This window comes from Narcine bancroftii, chromosome 2 (genome assembly GCF_036971445.1).
Source record: "Narcine bancroftii isolate sNarBan1 chromosome 2, sNarBan1.hap1, whole genome shotgun sequence".
Classification (NCBI taxonomy): Eukaryota; Metazoa; Chordata; class Chondrichthyes; order Torpediniformes; family Narcinidae; genus Narcine; species Narcine bancroftii.
The window spans coordinates 243,097,472-243,120,359 of NC_091470.1; the positions used below are offsets into that span (position 1 = coordinate 243,097,472).

Sequence of the window (22,888 nt, forward strand, 5' to 3'; positions counted from 1 at the left end):
CACGAAGACGCAAGCCCTCCAGACGACCATCTCAGGCCTCGACTTCAAAGACATCCAGTTGCCCAACAGCCCAGATGCGCTGCTCTGCGATGTCTCCACAGGCCCACTGCGCCCCATAGTCCCACCGCAATGTAGGGCAAGAGTTTTCAGTCTAGTCCATGACCTTGCTCATCCCTTGGTGAAGACGACCGTGCGGATGGTGGTGGAGCAATTCTTGTGGCATGGACTTAAGAAAGAGGTGGCGGAGCTGGCTAGGAACTGCACCAAGTGCCAGGCCTCCAAGATCCACAGGCGCACGCAGGCCCCAATCCAACCTTTTGACTAGTCAGTGCGGAGGTTCCAGCACATCCACATTGATGTTGTTGGCCCCGTGCCAGTATCCAGAGAGGCGCGTAACCTACTTACGATAGTGGACCAAGCCATGAGATGGCCTGAAGCCATCTCGATCAGAGAGGCTTCAGCAGAGACATGCGCTAGGACCCTCATCTGCCAGTGGATCGACTGGTTTGGCATGCCAGCGAATATCACAAGCGACAGGGGCGCCCAGTTTACTTCCGCAATATGGGCCCAGTTGGCCATACTCTTGGGAGTTAAAGTCCACCACACCACTGCCTATCACCCGCAATCCAACGGTTTGGTGGAGAGGTTTCACCAACACCTAAAGTCCACTTTCATGGCCCGTCTCACCGGCCCGGACTGGAGTGACTAACTGCCCTGGGTCCTCCTCAGAAACAGGATGGCACCTAAGAAGGACCTGCAAGCCTCATCGGCAGAATGGTATACGGAGCGCCACTCTCCCTGCCCGGCAAGTTCTTTGGCCCAGAAGCGGGCACAACACCCGAGGATGCGAACCTGCTGGCGGATCTCCGCAGGAAACTTGCCTCCCTGGCCCCTCCACCTCACGTCACAGCACCTGGCCATCCCACTGCCCCAAGGAACTGGACTTGGCACAGTTTATGTTCGTTGGGAGAGGACAGCAGCGGGCACCACTACAGCGCCCACCACTACAGCGCCCGTATGAAGGTCTGTATAAGGTCCTCCGGCGATCCAGTGGAACTTTCAGGCTAGATGTGGGGGGGGGGGGGGGAAGGAGGAACTTTTTACAGTGGACCGTTTGAAGGCAGGCCACCTGGACTTGTCGCAACCAGTACAGACGGCCGTGCCCAAGCGGTAATACGTGTAGCCGGTTCTGGGGGGGGGTTCTATGGCGGCGCACTCTCTCATGGCAAACTGGCTCCGCGTGTAATGCCACGTGGTGGGCAGCCATGGGAAGATGGCGCCGTCAGGGGTTCTTCCTGATTCAAACCTCCCTCTCAGCATGTGCCTTGGGCAGCAATTATGACGTCACCTCACATGTGGTGACTGAGCCTGTGCTGCCCTTAAAAGGGCGCGCGCAAAATTCAAATAAATAGTCATTAACGACCCTCAACATGGTGGGTGTGCCTTCTTCAATGTGCAGAGTGCCACAGACTTTCTGTTAAACATTCTGCAGGATACAGCAATTTTGCAATCATCTAGATGCCAATTCCCAAAGGCATGATTTACAGGAATCAGAGGAGAACATAAATGTTAAAACAGCTAATTTTTGTTCTCTTTTTCAATGGAATGTCCCTTCATGTTAACACCACATTACAAATGGAAATTTAATAATACTTTAATATCCATAATATTAAAAATCACAATACCAACTCATGGCAAACTTACTTTAAGCTGGCCTATTTTTTTAAATTTGTAAACTTCATTTTCCCAGAGATCCATATTTTTGCCAAGAATCTTCTGACATTTTCTAGAAAAGGCAATGATACAAAATTTTAAAATAAATTTGCATGTAGTTCTCTTTAAAGTGGATAAAAATCCATTAATGTGCAATACCTTCCAGCTTCATGATAGTCTCCTTTGTCCACCAGATAATTTATATAGGCTCTGCCAATATCCTACAAAATGAAATGCCACCAAACAGATATTTAATTCTGTCTTGACAAGTTTCCATGCAATCCATTCTTCATTTTTGCTCAAATATGAGTCACTCAATATGCAACCACAACTTTCAAAAAACATTTCACGTCTTTAGCTGCAACTCTTTAAATGTTGCTGATTGTGTGACATATTATGACAAGAGGAAAGATACAATACTTCCTTGACTTATGAAAAGCATTCATGGAAGATATTCTTAAAGATATTTTCAAAATTAGAAAAGGTTGGCTGAAATGTACTGTGGACATTTCGATGTGCATTCCTAAGCAAAAAATAAGTTTGTAAATGAAAACAATTAGTCCGAAGGTCAATTCCATTGCAAATTTATAAGAACATTATTTGCAAACCATGGAATTACTCTAATGATAAATCACACGATTAAAATGGATGCCTTCAAATTAAATAAGCTAATTAAAAGCTAATCATGCAAGCTGTCTGCTCCCCTCATTCAGCAAGAAAAGAGGGTTGGCCATTTCATTCATACTTTTCAAGTTATTGCATATTTTCTTAAGGATTAGATGCCTTTCTTAAGGGCTTCAAAGTTCTTGCATAGAAGCTGAGCTCAAATGCCTCATTAATGCAATATCTGTGTGCTTAAGTTACCAGTATGTTGTGTCTTTTGATGTTCTTTTGGCTAATTTCAGCTGCCATCATAGCTTCCTAAAACAGAAAGAACATAAAAAAGTATATTTAGAAAACAGCATTAAAAATGCTGTTATTGACAATTATATACAGAGAAAAAGGGTAACAGAAATAAAACTTACTTCATATTTCTTTTTTTCAAGCAGCCATTCAATGTGGTCATCCTGGTCCCTCTCCTTTGCCACCACAATGTCCCTTGGGCTGATGATGTAAAACAGGGATTCGCCATTGGAATGCTCTGTATGAGAGAATGGGGTTGCAGTAGGGGTTTTCTTTTTTAAATTAAATCATAATGAATGTAGAAACCAGTTCATCTAGCGAATATTATTTTCAAAGCAGCAACTAATCAAAGATTTCATAACAAGCATCCTATCATAATGATAAAACGCTGGCATCCAACACAATGAAGTGTGCAGGCAATGAGTAGACTTGCACAAAATAAATATAGGACATAGAACTCGACAGCACAGTTCAGTCCCTTTGGTCCTTGATGTTATGCCAACCTAGATATTCCTTAAAAAAAGTACGATGCCGTAATCCTCTATTTTTCTTACATCAATGTGCCTTTCTAAGAGACACTTAAATGCCTCTAATGTTTCAGCTTCCACCACTGTGAAATAAATGTCACTGATTTAAAGTTAAACAAGAAAGTCTGCAGACGCTGTGATCATAGTTTGCACAAAACTGCAGGAGAAACTCAGCAGGTCATGCAGCATTCTTTATGTACCAAAGATAAAGATACAAAACCAACGATTTGGGCCTGAGCCCTTCATCAAAGTATGAGCAAACTGCAAACAGGTGCCTGAATAAAATGGCTGGGGGAAAGGGAAGGTGCAGGAGCACAGGCCCACAGGCAAGAAGTCATAGATGGATATGTGAAGGAGGGAATGAGAGAAAAAAGCTGAGGTGATGGAGGAAGGGGTACTTCCCTGAAAGGAGAGGGAAAGGGGGAGACAGCTAGTGGAAAGGAAACAGAGGGATGGCGAAGAGAAGGAGTCAGGAGAGTGGTTTAACAGAAACCAGGAGTCGATGTTAATGCTGGAGAGTGCCCAGTTGGAACATTAGGTATAGCTCCCCCAATTTGCAGGTGGCCTTGGTTTGGCAGTTGACAGCCATGTTGGCACAGAAGTGGTGCATCAAATTGAAAATGGCTGGCCACTGGGAGATCTCCATCATTGCCGTGGACAGAGCGAAGGTACTCAGCGAAGCAATCTCCCAGTCCAGTCTCTCCAATGTGACGAAGGCCACAGCAGGAACAATGGATAATGATCATAAATTATGCTGATCGACTAGAATTGAATGAAGAACCAACAAGCAGGTGGGAGAAATGCTAATGAACAATCAGCAGGTGACCCATTCAACACCATGGAAAAAACTCAAAATAATTTTCCTTTACAAAATGAATGGGGGGGGGGGGGGGGGGGCGGGGGGAAGGTGAAGATGGATTTTTTTTGAACGCTTTAGTATTCAGTGCTAATGCCCTGTCTGAGTGATTTTTTTTTAAATAAAAAAACTGGAGATGACAAAAGCCCCTTGCAGGCAGAGGAAGCGGCCCACCTCACAAGTCACCAATCGGTCCTCTCAGCCATTTTCTGTCCCATTTGCAGAAGTGTCTGCAGTTCCCACAGTGGCCTCATTGTCTATCCTAGAGCTCGTGAAAACAGAACGGAAGCTAGTCATCCTTGATCCTGAGGGTCTGCTAACAAAAAATCGTAATGATATGCCGGGAGCAATAAATGGAAATAAAGTAATATTCCCAATTGCAAAAAAGTAAATTTTAAATCTGGAGGTTATTTTGGGGAAAAAATGCTGCGCTTTCCAACAAAGAACATTAGGGAGAAAATAGATCCTTGGCTTATTTTCAGCTGCATTGCCAGAGAACTGTTAAACTCACAAACATGACTTGTTCAGATATCAGCAAAGAAAGCAGAGGCGGGGAATTAAATCTGTGACATGACTACATGTTTCATCACATCCGACAATAAGCCAGAGGGGAGCTGGTCTGAATACATTGACCTGGACTTCATCAATGAATGGTAAATAGTTTGCATTCTGAGTGCTGGAGAAAAATTCTAGTGGGAGTTTGGTAATTTGGGTATGAGTGACAGACTGCTTGGCATGCTGGTGGTTGTTTTCAAATGACGATCTGCAATTCAATACTCAAATATTAAGTTTGATTGGCCACTTTGAATGGATAAAATAAGCACTCAGTGGATGAATTATTAATCTATAGATGTCTTCATAGTGAAGGTAACATTCAACAGTTCATTACTGCCAATTTCTTACCCAAGCTGTAATCTCTACATTCATTTTCTTGGAACCCTCTCACAGACAGAGCATCGGAGGATATATCCTCATACGAATCAGCCAAGTGGTGGACGATGTCAAGCCGAGGCCTTGTACAATGTTCATTCTCCTGCTTCATAAAGAAGAAAAGTCTATGTAATTTACCTTTCATAATGCTTCTTCCTTTATATACCCCTCCCTCCCCGCCCCCCCCACCCCGTTCCTCCAATCAATTGATCGCACATCTTCCTGTGGACCATTTACTTTTTAATTTTGACATACAGCACAGTAATAGGCCATTTTAGCCCACGAGTACATTGGATAATTGGGCGGCATGGACTCGTGGGCCAAAATGGCCTGTTACCACGCTGAATGCCTAAATTAAAAATTAAAAGATTGGCCACTCCTATTGTGCTTGTGCAATATGGAATGGAACCTTTTAAGTTCTGACAAAGAGTGGTAAACTTGCCATCCAATTGAAGAAAGATTTCAAAAGTTATCCGATACTGGATATTGACCACTGATCCCTAAGTCTACGGCTGGAAGAGGCACCTCGCAATTTCTGCTGATGGTGAATCTGTCTAACTTCCAGCAGACTAAAGGCAATTTTGTGTCATATTACACTGATTCTAATGACATGAATCTTGAATTGTGCCGACACATGATCAATGTTTCATCTTAATGGTGATTAAAAGCCCTACCTACAAGCACTCCATAAACAATGTTAGCGGATTGCGATTCTCAGGTTCCAAGGATCGTGTCATTAAATTTGTTAATTGTCTTGGATTTCACAATCTTTCATAATGTTTACTCTACCATAGTGAATGAATATTTTAGAAGTTAAAAACATATTTTGGACATACAAAATTCCTTAAAATAGAATAGTGTACCTCAAGACAAAATAATATTGAAATTTCAGTATTACCTCTGGAAAAATCTTACATTTTATTTAAAAAGCTAAAAAAAAACCAAAAATTTATTTAGTGCTCTAGTTTAGTTCCTCTCAAACTTTGAAAATATTTTTTCATGAATGTGAAGAGCCTTGGGAGTGAATGTTTTAGTAGTACAGAAGATTCAGATCATTTGTAAGTATGGTCAAACTGAAGATAACTTTACCTCATCAGGTGCGCAGATAATAGCAACGAACAAAAACAATAAACAAAAATATTAAGTAACAAGGAGTATTACAAAAAGTGGGAGTACAGGCAAGTAATGAATTCACATTATCCCAAATGTATTTCTGTTGACATCAACAAGGACAAATCTGTGTTAATTATTAACTATTTCAACTTTCTAATGCAGGAGTACAAGTTGTTTCCAAGGAAGTCAAATTCTAATTTTACATTAAGTAAGTTACAACATATCGTCTGGTTGTATCAACTGACAAGAGATGTGTAATACTGTGAATACTTGTTATTTTAATAAACACATGAAAATAAGTGTCTGACTTTGATATGTGTAACTTTCAAGGGGAAAAATATTGATTACAATCAACAGGACATTTCTGCAGGATTGATTATTGAAGGAGAAATCTTTTGGAGCACATCAAGTGGGAGAGGTAATAAGATGGAAGATGTTAGGATGAACATCAAGAAGATGTAAACAGCAATAGTAACAGGGGTTTTAAGTGTAATGACCTTGAAATTTCAAGGATTATGTTATGAGACAAAAATTCATGCATTCCCCTCTGTTAAGGTTGAAGGATGATTGCATCAAGAAGTTTATAATGTGTCTGAATACAGTACAATTTCCTGCATCAGTTGTACCTCAGATCGCAAAAATTACATAAATCAAGGTCAGAAATTTCGGATGTGTTTCAGATGCGGTGTAGTGGTTATCCACTCCAGCTGGCTATGTGTGAAGATCCTTCTGGGTCGACCTGGGGAACATTCTAAACAAAATTATACAAGTGGAGTTTTCACAAGACCCAGATTTGTTCTTTCTGGGAGATATTGAAGTACAGTTTAGATTATACAAATACCAAATTCAATTTGTGAAGATCGCTTTGTCAGTAGCCAGGAAATGTATAATGGCTGCATGGAAGTCCAACACTCAACTTTACACAATGAAATGCAGAAATGCAGAGTTGCATTCCCCTGGAGAAGATTACTTATAACTTGAGGAAGAAGTATAGCATGAAGTGTGGCAGCCATATCTGATGCCCAGTTATGATCTGTACTCCACTCCCCCCCAAGAAATAATTTGATACAAGCCGTCCCGACAGATAAATAAAGAAGAGAATGAATTAAGGTTGTGGCACAGACGATGCATTTTAATTTTTAGTTTTATTTTTCTTTTTTCCTTTGCCTTTTATATCCCGGGAAGGAAAAAAAGTACTGGACTCTATATAATATTGTATGATTAGAAAATGTCTTATATTGTTTGTATATATTTGCTTGAGATTTTTAAATATTAAAAAAAAGGAGTTTATAACACTTAAAGAATTTGATTTGAAATCAAAATCAAAGAGACTTGATTTTCAAAATGAAACAAGGCTATTCTGAAATCAGGAACCTCACAGAAAATGTAATATAAATATGAAGCATGAACAGAAACAATTGAAATACAATTTCAAGATGTGCACAGCACAATTGGAGCATTCAATTCTGAGTGTGTGAGAATCTGTCTGTCAAGACATCAAGGAATTTTGTGCAATGGAGTTGAGATGCAGAGCAGCCACAAATGAACCAAATGCAAAGAATCAGAATCATGGTGCAAAACAAGGTGCAAAATCTCTATAAAATTAGAATGGCATAAACACATGATTTAAAAAAATTAAAAAGTAGTGCAAAAAAGTGAGGTAGTGCCCATATTTCATTATCCATTTAGAGGGAAAAAAAGCTATTTTTGTAACATTGAGTTTGTGTCTTCAGGCTACTGTATCTTCTCTCTAATGATGGCAAATCACAAAGGGAATGATCTGGGTGGTGAGGGTCCTTGATGATAGAAGCTGCTTCCTTGAGGCACTGCCTCTTAATGGAGAGAGGCCTCATGGCCATGATGGCGCTGGCCAAGTTCACAACCTATTTCTGTCCTGAAATGGTTAGCTACTTGGAGGTCTCTGTCACCGTCGCTGGTGCCATTTCAATTCTGACTCACAGGTCTGTCCATGGCCTTATGTACTATCCCACCAAGACCATCCATAAATTGGAGGAACACCACCTGATTTTCCACCAAGGCACTCTCCAGCCAGATGGCATTAACATCGACCTTTCCGGTTTCTGCAAACCTGTTCTCCTCTCTCCCTCCCCACCTTTTCCTCTCCCCCCTTCCTTTTTCCCTTCCAGTTCTCCTCCCCTCCCCTCTTTATTCATACACCCATCCCTTCTCCCCTTGCTTACTGCTGTCCCCTTACTCCCTTCTTCACCTATTACCTCCTTCCTTTGCGACCACACCTCCCCCACCCCCCCCCCCCACTTTTTTGTTTGGACACTTGCCGACATTTTTCCATACCTTGATAAAGGGCTCAAGCCCAAAATGTCAGTTAATGTATTTTTACCTTTGCTATATAAAGGACACTGCTCGACCTGCTGAATTTCTCCAGTTTTGTGTGTTTTTACTTCAACCACAATGTCCATGGATTTTCGTGCTTTACTCCTTACCATATGTGAACAAAGTTACTTAATGAACCTATTTTTCCCACTTACTCTCAGATAAAGCATATTCATTTAATTTTAGTTATAACAATGGTTAGTTATGCCAAAAACGGATAAAGCTGCATGTGACTGCCCCAGCTAAAATGAAGGTTGGGTTTCTTTCATGTGAATCTTTGATCAGAGCTGTTTTCACTCAGCCACAAAGAATTCTGACATTCCAATGAAATGCTTTCAGCAGTTCATGTCAGCTATTCAACAATACTTATAAATTTTTTTAGGCAGTGAAATTAGTGATGTCAAAGATCTCCGCAATTCCAATCTTCAATGCTCTGAGAAAGAAGACTTTTCTTCACAGAAAACAATATCTTGACATCATGGTTCCCAGTAAATTTTAACAAATATCACAAAGGAAAGCAATCTGGTCTTTAAAGGTCATGGAAAATCATGGAGGAACAACACTTCATCTTCCAACTATCCAATCAGATAGCGTTAATGTCGACCTCTGGTTTTTGTTAATCATCCCCCCCCCCCCCCCCAACTTCCCCTAGCTCTGTCTCTCTCTCTTTACCCTGTCTCCCTTCACATAGACATAATTAATTCTCACCTCTCCCCTTATCATATCTAATTAACAGCTTTTGTTGGCCTGGGCTCCTCCCTCAGCCAGCACTGTCTATTATTCTGAGGTTCCCTGTTTTTTTTGCCCATTCTGCTTATTCTTTGCTTATTCCTTGAAGAAGGACTCAGGCCTCAAATGTCAGCAATATATCTTTACCTCCTATGGACGCTGAAAGACCGGCTGAGTTACTCTTGGACTTTGGTATGCTTTTATTATGAAATAATTGGGAGTCTGAGCCAATTGTCTTACTGATCATACAGTAACCTTACTACAGGGATGTGACACACAGACATTAATTCCTGCTTGCAAACAACTAGTTACATTAGGCTTAAAGTCTCCCACAGTCAATTAATCTCTAACTTTGTATTAAGATGCAAATGCAACACTTTACATTAAGATTGAGTTAGGAAGAGGTATTACCTGACAATCCTTCGATCATCCTCAAAACTTAACTTAACTCCTAAGGGAAATAACCATATACCCTTTGGCAAGTTTTATACAAATTGTCAAATTTATACTCAAGCTCATATCATTGGAGTTAAGTTTCACGAGACACTTAGTTGCAAGTAATTCTCCCACCACCCCCCAACACCCCTGAAACCATGATCCATCAGGGATCAGTTGGATGGCATGAAGCATTTCTGTGTTTGCAAAATATGGCATTTCCTTTTTTTGAATAGTTTTAAACATAATTTTTTTGAATATGCTATTACCATTTGCTCCAAGGTCTCATTCACATACATTAGGAGAACAAGACGTTCACCAAGTGGTGCGAGTCCACTGATGTAAAACTCTAACTCAAAGGCAGACACTGGAAAGAAAAGAGAAACATGGGATATCATTACTTCTTTCATACTACAATGAGAAAAAGAACATGTTATTATAGCTTGCTTAAAGTATGACTTGGTTAGTGTTTTTATTTCATAATAAATACTGGAAATTGTGAAAATGATAGACTGCAATGAAATTTTAACACTGCATAAGTGATTTCTTTGTGTTCTAACCTCATTTTACAGAAGATTAAATCTTTTTGAAATTGCTATAATGTACAATGTTCTAAAACATGTCTGTGCACATTATTATTTATCAAATATTACTGAATTTATGAAATCAAGCACTTCATCTGAAATACTGCTCAAATTACATCTTATAACATAAAGCCTGTAGAGGGCACTGATGTTACTGTCTCTGAAGAGATGCAACTTTCTAGATCTAAGAGTGAATCAATACCAGTTTCATTTAGCTGCACTGAACTGTAAAACTAAATACATTCTCTGCTTCAATTTGGAGAATATTTAAACATGTAAAATTTGGTTACTTTTAAATTTTGAATCACATTATGAAATGGAGACATGCATTGTTATCAAAAGAAATAGGCATTTTCACAGAAATAACACTTTGCAATTATGAAATCCATTATCGAGGGAAGCTAATGTGCGTGTATACCCATTGTCATCTTATTAATTTAAAAAAAATGCCATCTATACAGCATACCACAAAGCAGCAGCATTGCAAGGATGGTTTTCATGAGGACTTTATCTTTGAATGGATATATATCATCAATAAAGAAACACCTTCTAATCAGCATCTTAAACTGAGCCTTATCACCAGAGCAGATAATGTATCTCTTTAATGAATTAAATAATTTCCACTTCCTATTAATCTGTGAGAATCTGAACTCCTGACCTGATCAGCAGGTGGATCTGGCATTGATGCGAAAGATTGCTGCAACTGTGCTTGGCAGAAAGCCAACAGAAAAGTTACCAAAATTACATTCTATTGATTCATTTTGGAGAGCCAGAAACCAAGAATACAAACCTTTGTGAGTATATTATTTATATATATTTTTATATATTTACACACACACATATTATGTATAATATATGGTCAACGGAAAAGCACTGGCGCTTGCCATTCAATCTGAAGAAAGCAGAGCAAAAAGTTCCACCATATCTCACTGATTAAGTGTTCACTTTTTTTAATGATGGGTTGCTATCAGGGGTCAATTTTGGGCAATGCATATTTTGCTGTAACTGTGCTGTCATACTGTCAGCAGCTTGCAGGACTGAATTCTCACAAAAGCCAAACCAAAATAGGAAGAATATCATGCAATATTAGACTTTCAAAGACAAAAGAACAGTTGGAAGATGCACATTTGATTAAGTAAAAGCAGAAATTAAATTTAAATTGTACAGTTTTCAATATTTTGAAACATTAGCAATTTAAAATCCACAAAAATAAAAAAAAGTACTTTTTCACGAGAGACAGTTTACCACCTGTAATTATGATTTAGTATGCCATTAAGGTTCACTTAATTCTCATAAAGCAAAGCCTACCATTTTCACTCATAAGAACAAACGCAGTACTTCAAGCTCACATTAATTCAACTGATCACCCTAGTTCATTTGGACAAAGCTATAAGCAATGCTGGGTTGAATCACGAAAGCAAATGTTAGATTACTGCAATAAACTATTAGCTCAGAAATCCCAATGTGGCTGTCAATTTAACAGTGCAATACTGGTAATTTGATTGTCATTATATCTACAATATTTCTTTACTTGCATTTCTGCAGGACTTTTAAGATATTTTGCGGCCCATAATTCCATACAGGTCTGTCTTTTGAACAAAACGCAATTCTCTCGTTGAGTCACTGGGAAATGCATTCAATCCTACAACTTTATAAAGACTATCAATTACCATATATGCCAGTGTACAAGACAACCCGCAAATCTTAAAAATGTCACCTCAAAATCTGAGTTATCTTGTATGCCAGATCTAAAATCTGAACCTTGACAACAAAGTCTCAACACCGCTGCCATCTCCTGCTGGCTCCGACACAATCTTGAGCGTGTCCTGCTGGATATCAACAAAATCTCAGTACTCCCCTGGGTCCATCCACTTAGTCTGACTGCTGTCAGATCTGTATGGGCTTTAAACAGAAGCCAATAGTGGTTATTTTAAAATATGGTAATAAAATTAAAACCTTTACAGGGTAATTTGGTATTAAAATATTGTGATTTGCCTACAACAGTATCCACTGGTCAGTGATAAGTGAGTCATATACAAAGAGTATCACTCAAACCCAACATTTTAGATGGAAATTCTGGGTTGTCCTAGACAGGTAGACCCCTACTTACAATAGGGTTCTGTTCCGGGACTCACATCATAAGTTGAAATTATCGTTAGTTGAAACAATACACTTTTTTAAAATTTAAATGCTAAAAACCTTTTATACAACACAATTTAAACTGAAAAAATACTTTACTGCGATACACAGAATTTCACTTAAATTCTGAAAACCTTTATAACACAAATTAAACTGAAAAAAAAATTTACAAAGCTGCTCTATGCAAGTGCAGGGAAACATCGTAACTTGAAACCAAAAGTACCTGATTCTGACTATCGTATCTTTGAACTATCGTCATCCTATATGCCAGCATATATGGTAAAACTTTCACCTGCCAAATGCCTGCACAGCAAATGTTTTTTAAATACGAAAGTTAACTTGGAGTGACAACGAAGAAGAGATAAAGAATTATTCTTATTATTTATTAATGAAAATTGGGGTAGAGAACAGGGAATATTGGAGAAAACGGAAGTCCAGCATTTTCAACAGATGTGACATCTCAAGTCCATCCCAGCAATGGGCCCAATAAACTTAAGTTACTCATGGAAATGTTGAAGTCTGCTGTTAATCCCCCATCAATGCTTGTCAGGATTTGATCAGGCAATGATAAAAGGGAAAAAGAGTCATATTGCTTGCTTGAAATAATAACAAAGGAGTTAATAGAGAGGGCTGGATCTCACTTGCTGTTGGATGAATTGCTCCAGACTTCCATGCATGCATGCATTGTCAGAATGACAAATTCAGAAGGTGTAATCTGTGTGACTTCTCCACCACTGGACTGTATGTGACATTTCAATAGGGATTTAAGGTCAGAGGGGAATGTGGCCACTTTTATTTATTCATTTTCTGGGGATCCCTGGCAAGGACATTATTTAGTCCTTATCCTAATTGTTCTTGAGAATGTAGTGGTAAGTCACCTTCTAGAGTTGCTGCAGTCCTTCTGGTAGAGAAAATCTAGCAATGTTTTAGGGTAGGGTTTTGCAGGATATAAGACCAGCCTCAATGAAGAAATGGCAATATATTTGACACTGTGCAACATGGTGTGGAGTCCACTGATGATGCTGACTTTTCTTTGTGGTAGAGATCATGGAACTCTCAGATGGTGTCGGGGATTAACTAAAGTACATTTTGTAGATGGTACACACTGCATGCACAGCACTTGTGATGATTCAGGTATATGCTTAGGACTAAGGACAGGGAGCCAATCCACTTACTCATCCAGGCAAGTGGAGGGTATTTTTTAATCATACTCCTGATTTGTACCTTATAGATGATGAAAAAGCTCTGAGATGTTATCAGGAGGAGAATCACCAGCCAAAGGATAACCACTCTCTGACCTGCTTTTGTCGGCACAGTATTTCTGTAGCTCGTCCACATGAGATTCTGGTCAATGACAAAAAGAGTAAGTCGTCTCTCGCTCTCTTCCTCTCTCTCTCGTTATAGCTTGTGATTACCTGGAATGTTTGTTGCAACACTGACTTGCCACTTAACCAGACAATGTTGTCTTTCTGCCTGCAGACGTGGACACCTTCACTTGCTGAGCAGTTGTAAGTGGAATTGAAAATTATGTACTCATTAGTAAATGTCCCCATGACTGATCCCATGGAAGAAAGTCACTGATGATCATTTGGCTTAGGATATTAGGGAACTTCTGCTGTGCTGTCCAGTGAATGGGACAATCAACTTCCAATAACCATGACCAACTTCCTTTGTGCACAGTAATGACCTCAACCGCTGGAGTATTTTTCTTTTGATGCTCCTCAACTTCAGTTTTACAAGCTGCCTTGATACTATATTTGGTCAATGCTGCCTTGGTATCAGCTCTTTGGAATTCAACGTTTTGGTCGATATTTGGACCAAGGTTGAGATTATGGAATTTGCAACAGTGAAGCCTCCGCTTAGCATCAATGAGTGGGTTAGTCCTGATCAAGTGTTGCATGATAGCCATAAGAATAACACCTCCCATCACTATTGTTGATTGAGTGGAGTGATTGGGCTGCAATTAGCCAGATTGAATTTGACCAGGTTTCTGTGAACAGGGCACACCTGCACAATTTTTCACATTGCTGGATGCATAGCAACATTGTAATAACAATGGAATGGCCCAGGTAGTGGCACAGCTAGTTTGGGGGCACATTTTCAATTCTACAGCTGAGATGTGGTTTGGATCGATAGCCTTTTTTTTTATATATATGCCATGTGGAGTGAATCAAATCAACTAGAGACTGACTTCTCTGATCGGGGGGGAAGCAGGGAGGTCTCAGGAGAAAGCTAAGATGGTTTATTGCATTAGCAATCTGGTTGAATGGAGTTATAAATGTTTCAGCCTTGTGTTTAGAATTTCCATGACAGGAGATATGGATATTGTTCACACCTCCTCTTCCCATTAGCTGTTTAATTGTCCACCATCACACAAAACTAGATTTTGGAACTAGAGTGGAACCTCAACCTAGCTAATATGGGGGAGGGATGATTGTTTTTTTTTGGGAGAGGGGTATTGGGAAGGCCCAGTATTTACTGTCTAATTAACGACAGAATGCAATAAACAGCAGACTACTTTTCAGTCATTACCCATCACTCAAGGCCATAAAACATTATTCTTCCCATTGACAAAATGGCCTTCCCTCTCTCAGAAGGGAATGCAAGTTTTTGAATGCTGGTTAATTTATTTTCATAGAAACACAGTTTTGCAGATGCAAGTCCAAAGATCATAACAAATAAAAGTGCTCTTTTCCAACCCAATGATTAATAACTGGAGACCATTTACAGATTTAAGTCTCTGTTCTGTATAATAATGCCTCAGCCAGTCCCAGTCCTTTTTCTGGAAACCTTCTTTCTAATACCTGTCCAGCAACCTTATGAACACAACTAAATCTGCCTTCACCATTATCCCTGGCACTGTATTCTGGACCATAACCATTTGCAGTGTATAAAAAAAATGTTTTTCTTCTTTCAATATTTTTATTGGATTTTACAGAAATAGTACCTAAGTAAAATCCATTATTCAAAGGTAATATATAAAAAGGAATATACAGAAAAAAGTAATAAAAGAAAAATAAAACTATTATATATAAACTCAATAGCATAACAGTCAAACAGAAAAAAGTAGCAAATACTTAAACAATTACAACATATGGCTAATTGAAAAAAGATTTTAAAAAACTACTATACTATCCTACAAATTCGAACCCCTTCCCTTCTGACATTATCTGATAATATATATAATTTCACTACCATTAAAAGAAACCACAAACTCACAAAGCAAGATCCAAGTGATCTTACAAATTGTGAAAATGATTGATAGAAAATGTAAATCTGATACAGTAGAAGAACATCTGATTTTTTTCCACTTAGGCATGCTATCATATTGGATAGCCACTTAGTCCAAGTAGGAGGGACAGCATCTTTCCATCTCATCAATAATGAACATCTAACAATAAAGGAGGAAAAAGAGACTACATGGGATTGAGACATAATTAAATTCAATTCAGTTGTCTTAGTTGATCCAAAAAAGGCCAATTATAGGATTAAGTATCAGATTCACATTGACATCTAAAGATAAGGTATGAAAGATATCTTCCCAAAAAATGGAAAGGAATAAGACCAAAACATATGTAACAAAGTACCTTCTTCAGTCTTACACCTGTCACATTTCGAGGAAATGTAAGAGTAAAATTTAGCCAAGTGAACTTTAGAAAAGTTAGTTCGATGTGCCACCTTGAATTGTAAAAGTGAATGTAGGGCACACAAAGATGAATTTACCAACTTTAAAATAGAATCCCATGTAGTATTCAAAAATTAAAGTTGAAGATCTTGCTCCCATAGTTGAAAAAATCAAATCTAGAGAATTATCCTTGACTTTAATAATAAATTATATATGTAGATGATATCAACTTTTTAAAAATTCAGTTTAAAATCATAGATCCTATTATATTTATAACCAGATCTTGAGGAAATCTCAACACGACAGAGTTCAAAAAACTCCTAATTTGTAGGTATCTAAAGAAATGACATTTTGAAGTTTAAGAGATAGTTGTTCAAATGAAGCTAAATTATTATAAATAAATAAATCTTGTAACCCATTCTAAAAAAACTTGCCAAATTTAACCAAAAAGATCTCATTTAGGGCAGGACCAAGTAGAATGTAAAAAAGTACCCATCTCCTGGCCACATCTAAAACATTGGTCTGATAAATCTGATTTCAGTTTATTTAACTTCTGTGGTGGGAGATATAATTGATGTAAAAAATTATATTGAACTAATCAATACCTAACATTTTTAGTGTTTGTCATACTATCTTGGCACAGACCTGACCAATTTTGTTCATCTATGTTAATATTTAGATCTGTCTCCCATCACTTACTGGACCTATGTATCCCCTAAATGGAAGTCCCCTTCTGCAATAAAATATGCATTGCCAAGATAAATTTCTTAATATATCTACTATGTATCAATATTTCTACACCATATTTCGGTAATAACATTGTTGGACCCAATTTATCTCTTAAGTCAGCACTTTAGCTCTTAACTGATCATAACAAATAAAATGCATTATCTTGCATCCCATATTTATTTTGTAATTGTTCAAATGACATTAAATTCCTTCCGTCGGAACAATCTTCTCTATATCTAATTCCTTTCTGAGTCCAAATACTTAAAAATTGATGATCCATTGAGAATAGAATAAGTTGATTTTGTACCAAAGGCATTTTAGGCAGGACAGGGCTCCTTGTTCCAATTTCATTGTTTACCTTATTTCAAATATTAATCAAATGTTTCAACAACAGAGCTGCTTCTCTCCAGATATTAATTTTGTTTCCCATTGATATAGAAAATCTTCAGATACCCTCTCTCCTATTTTATCAATTCCTTTTTTAATACATGCTGGTTTTTCTCCCTCATCAAAAAAAGGCCAAAAATCTCAGTCAAGCTGCTTTAGAGTAATTCTTAAAACTTGGTAATTGTAAACCTCCCAACTCAAACTTCCATGTCAACTTGTCAAAAAAACTCGAGACATCTTACCCTTCCAAAGAAAATTTCCTATATATTTATTTAATTCTTGGATAATCCTTTGTGGTATCATTATTGGTAATGTTTGAAATAAATATTGTACTCTGGGAAATATATTCATTTTAACAATCAACCCTTCCCAATCGTGTTACTGGCAGTATCTTTTACTTATTCAAATCCTCTCCAATTTTCTTTAGTAAAGGTATATAATTCAATTTATATACATTATCTAACTTATTATTTATCCATATCCCTAATATTTTATTCCGTTTGTCGACCATTTAAATTGGGTATCTTGTTGACTCTCAGTATAATTCCCGATAGTGAGGGGTGTAATTTCACTTTTATCCCAATTTACTTTATAACCCGACATTTTCCCATATTCCTCCAGTTTTAAATATAATTTACATAGCGAATTTCAGCAAATAAATTAATTTTATATTCTTCTTGATTAGCTTCAAATCCTTTAATATCAGGATCAGACTGAATCAATTCTGCAAGAGGTTCAACTGCTAAAATAAATAAGGCAGATGATGATGGACATCCTTGCCTACTATATCTAGTTAATGGAAATGGTGTTGATGCCTTCCCATTTGTAATTACAGTGGAACCCCGTTATAATGTGATAGTTCAGGTCCAAAAAAAAATTGACTGTGAAAAAGGCAGGGTCACGCTAAATCAGGGTTTCGCTACTGTGCATAATATACACACACACATCAATAGCTGCAGCAACCCCACCACCCTCCTCTGTTCGTGGCAGCACTCAACCTCCCTCTTTCCACAGCAGCACTCACTCCTCCACCACCCCCCCCGTTCGTGGCAGTGCTGAACCCCTACCCCCTCCATTTGCGGCAGCATTCACCCCCCACCCCCATTCGCGGCAGCACTAACCCCCTCACCCCCTCTATTCGCGGCAGCACTTACCCTCTCCTGTTTGTGGCAGCACTCAACCCCCCACCCATACCCCCTTCATCAATGTGATGAATTCCCCAACCAAGATAAATATTACTGTACTTACCTTAATCATTTAGGCACGCCATTTCTAAGCATCCACTGCACCACAGGGTGGCCATCCCTATATTTTAAAATGGACTCACTTAATGTCCTATCTCAAAGAATGGAATGTGGACGTTAAGGTGTCCAATGAAACATGTTATATCTGAATTTGTGTTCAATCGAGGCGCATTAAATTGGGATTCCACTGTACTTCTATCCTTGATTTCTTACTTTTCTTCATCCTTCTTTTTCTATGCTTTTTCTTATTTTTATTTTTTTTAATTTAGGATTATTATATAATGCTTTAACCCAGTTTACCTGTCCCATCCTAACACCTTAAACAAAAAGTCCCATTCTAATCTATCAAATGCTCTTTGTGGGAATTCATTCCCATAAAACTCAATGTTATTTTTATTAGGTAATATTGAAGGGATAAAACCAAAATTGAAATTATCTACATATTAAAAAGAAATTGTAAAGATTGCCTTAGCAGTCACATGGAAATCAATACCCACCAAGGTAAGGAGAATTGGAAAGCACAAATGCATAGCTGGATTCCTCTTGAAAAGATTACTTATAATCTGAGAAATAAATACGATGTATTTTGGCGTCCTTATTTACAAATTGAGGGAATTAATTTATAGACATTTTCCCTTAGCATCGAACCTTGTTAACCTCCTTTGAAGCATTAAAATATATAAATGATTAGAACAGTGTGGTGAGGGGTGCTCTTCAGCATACAGGTTTCTATCCTTGTTTTCTTACTTTTCTTCATCTTTCTTTTTCTATGCTTTTTATTTTTATTTCTTTTCTTTTCTTGGGGTTTTGTTTAGGGGAGGAGATTGTGGAGGAGGTTTATACCATTATGTATAATAGATTTGATACTAATATCTGATACTAATATTTTGCATCTGGCTATGATTACATGTATGGAAAACATTTTAAATAACATTTTCAAATAAATAAATAGATCTTAAAAAAAATTGGATACCCAACTTAAGCCATTCACGAAAAGAAGAATCTTGCACAGAAGGTGGAACAAAGAATCAAGTAATACAGGGCTAGCAAGTAAAAATCTATGATATCCAAATCATTTTCTAAATTGAAACTAAATTCTCAAAGTATGCTTAACAACAAAATTATCAGATAATTTGGAAGCAGAAAAAGTTAATGGTGCTCCAAGTACCAAAATAAAAGAATATTTTTCAGTTGAGTTAATTTCTAAATTTGAAGTTTCTATTCTTTCCTTATAATGAATCCAAAAAAATGATACATCTAATTTTAGCTGCCCAATATTAAAACCTAAAGTTAGGTAATGGCATACCACCTTTCTTTTTAAGATTTTGAAGGAAAACTTTACTGATACGTGGATGCTTATTTTTCCAAATATATGAGGAAATAATTGAGTCAAGTGAAAAAAAAACGTTTTGGGAACAAAAACAAGTCCAGCTTGAAAAATATACAAGAACTTGGTTAAGATATTCATCTTAATCAGATTATTTTGTCCAATTAAGGTCATCGAGAAAGGAGACCACAGAGCTAAAGACTTATTAACATAGTTCATTGAAGTAAAAAAATTCTCTTTAAACAAATAGTAATACCTCTTAAATTGAATTGATTTTTAGCTGTTTTAAAAGGAAGGGCGGTATCTGAAGAGCTCGAAGAATTCAATACAAAGAACTCGCTTTTCTGAAGATTTAGTTTATAATCTGAAAATTGACCAAATAGGTTATTGTTAGGATGCCATTCAGCTAAGCTTTCAATCCTCATCGCCCCTTTTTATACAACCCACTACCGTGGTATCGTCAGAAAATTTGTAGATGGCATTGTTGTTATACTGTGGCACGATCATAGGTGTGAGGTGAGTAGAGCAGGAGGCTAAGAATGCCAGTGTTCCAGCACTGATGGAGATTATGGAGGAGGTTCTTGACATTCCGCATTGATTGAGGTCTGTAGGTGAGGAAATCTAGGATCCAATTACACAGTGGAGCTCACTGATCAATTTTGAAGGGATGGTGGTGTGAATCCCGAATTGTTGTTGATAAGGAGCATCCTCATGTTTGCATCTTTGATGATCAGGTGTTTCAGGGTTTATGTAGAGCCAGTGAGATGAGAAATGCCGTAGACCTGTTGCTGCCATAAGGATCCATGTCACCACTTAGAAAGGAACTGACATGCTTCAACATCAGGCTCTCAAAACTATTCAGCACTGTGGATGTGAGTGTAGGTCATTCAGGCAGGTTATTTTTATCTTGGGTTCCGGTGTTATGAGCCCAGAGGACCCCAAAACGCAGCAGCAATAGAAATTCACCAAGACAAATGGTTACTTAAACAAAAGTTGCTTTTAATTATCTTTAAACATGAAAACAGGATCAAACTTTAGCTTATTACTATTAACCTAACTTAACACCCTCTAATTCTAAGCGCATGTGTATATAACGTGTAAGTTCAGAAAATTTCTTTGACTCACAGACCAATATCACTTCTCACTCCTCAAAGTTCACTGGTTGCAAGCAATTCTTATATTGTGCAGAGAATTTAACGTTTATGAATTTCACCAGGCTTTGATGCTTGAAAAGTAAATGGTTACTGCTCAGGAAGGTTCTTGTCAGTTTTCAGAGAGAGATTTGTTGTTCGTTGGACACCCACAACTGATTCCTTTAGATCAGCCACTTCAGAGTCCTGCTGAAGAAACTTGCCCCCTCAGGGTTTTCCAGATGATAACTTCTTCCTTTTAGGTCACCACAGAATTCCTTTTTGTTTCCCTTATTTCAAGTGAAACATTATGCAGCCAGACTTTCCTCTTCTCTTGTATGAACCACAAGGGATTTGACCAGGCTGAATTAAGAACTCACAACCAGTCTTCAAAATGGGTTTTTTCTCAAGCTGGCCAGCTTGTCATGTTCCAGTTCCACCTGCTGCTGCTGAACTGTAGAACTGAATTCTCTCTCTCTCTCACTCAGACAAAAACCACATGACCCTCTTTGAACAGCCAAATGCATTCAGACAGACTGCGGCTCCAGACCTAATCTACTGAATTCATTCATCTGTTGCATTCCAAAACAATAATCCATTACTCCACCTGTCCAATTAATACCTACTTGTGAAGTCCTTATAGGCATCCTTCAAATGTTTTTGCAAAGGCACTCAGAGTCTGGACTGTCTGGCTTGAGCAGAGCTCTGGCATTTAAATGAGATCTGTTTTGAAGTGTTTGTATCTGTGTGACCCAACTAAAAAACCTGCCACAATTTATCTCCTTTTAAAACATAGCTATGTACAATATAAAATATAACAATCCATCACAATTGGTAAGACTGAGGCTGTTTGAAACAGGTGGGTAATATGTTCTGCCGGAGAGAGCATCATCAAGGAACATGTAGGTACACACTGGTTATTCCTCATTCTGGTGGTAAAATTGGGCATAGAAGGCATTGAGTTTATCTGGGGTGAAGCTTTGCAGTCTCCTACTGCACCGGATTTGTTTTTATAGCTGATTTAATCATTTAGACATTGCCATAGCTGTTAGGTATCCTTTGTTGTTTCCATTCTTGTCCAGAATCTCCACTTTGCTTAGGGTCTGTAGGTCATAACTGCTCCTTGTGTAGGATTCTGGGTCTCTGGACTTAAATACCTGTAATCGGCTCTCAGCATATTCTGGATTTCATTGTTCGTCCAAGACTTCTGGTTAGAGAAAGTCCTGAATGATTTGGTTGGGAAATACTTGTACACAGTTGTTTTATTGAAGTCTGTAATGACTTTGGTGTAAACATTCAGATTGTCAGCTGAGTTCTTGAACACTACTCAATCCATTGACAAGGCCTCAGCCTCTCGTGACTATTTTCTGCTGTCCCGATTGTCTTGCCAAAATAAGGTCTCGGGAAAGAACGATAGGCCTTTCTTACATTAGTGTAACAGTGATCAAGTGCATTGGGAGCTCTGGTTCAGTAGTTTACAGACTGGTAATAATTGGGCAGGGTTTTCTTGATACAGGCCTGGTTAAAGTCACCGACTATGACTATGCATCAGTAAGTGGGCATCTCTTGCTCACTGACTACATCAAGCAGCTCCACAAGTGCCTATTTGTAACTCTGATGAGAATCACTGATGAGAACTCTTGGGGTAGATAGAAGGGTCTGCATTTAATTAAGGTTTGCTCTCTCTGTGGAGCAGGAGGTCGACATAACCCCAATGTCTGTGCACCAGCTGGTATTAATTAAAAAAAGCGCAGAGTGCCCCCTCTCTGTTTTGCAGAATTAAAGTTTATAATGGTGAAACCCTCTGGTTGGATCACTGCATCTGGTGTGATCGCTATTATCCAGATCTAGGTGTAGTGATCAACTGAGATTTGTCTCACTTGTCTATGATAAAGCAGCCATGCCCTGAAGTCATTGATTTTATTTTCCCAATGACTGGACATTCACCAGTAGTATGGTTGGTAGGGGAGGTCTCAGTCCCCGAGTTTGGTTCCTGGCCCTCACGTGATCAAGTGAAATTTCTATCCATATTGCATAACATGCTCTTCAATCCTGATGACCAGCCTATAACAAGGTCTAAAATCCCTTTTGAAGGTTCATATATCAACTACAATTCCCTCTCATTAACTCTCTTTGTTACTTCATAAAAATCATCAAGTTAATTC

The 22,888-nt window shown here is 38.2% G+C and overlaps 1 protein-coding gene across 8 annotated transcripts in view; it reads right to left on the reverse strand.

The window, feature by feature from the left end:
- The window catches only part of vps41 (VPS41 subunit of HOPS complex), a 191,659-nt gene that overhangs the window by 48,289 nt on the left and 120,482 nt on the right, over window positions 1-22,888 (reverse strand). For 7 of the 8 annotated variants that reach the window (XM_069920645.1, XM_069920646.1, XM_069920649.1 and 4 more), the window contains 6 exons: window positions 9,828-9,925; window positions 4,903-5,035; window positions 2,739-2,854; window positions 2,578-2,634; window positions 1,873-1,934; window positions 1,705-1,786 (listed from right to left, as the gene is read on the reverse strand). In XM_069920645.1, the coding sequence (XP_069776746.1) occupies window positions 1,705-1,786; window positions 1,873-1,934; window positions 2,578-2,634; window positions 2,739-2,854; window positions 4,903-5,035; window positions 9,828-9,925 (548 nt within the window). The remainder of the gene's footprint in view (window positions 1-1,704; window positions 1,787-1,872; window positions 1,935-2,577; window positions 2,635-2,738; window positions 2,855-4,902; window positions 5,036-9,827; window positions 9,926-22,888) is intronic. The other variant, XM_069920644.1, reaches the window with a different exon arrangement.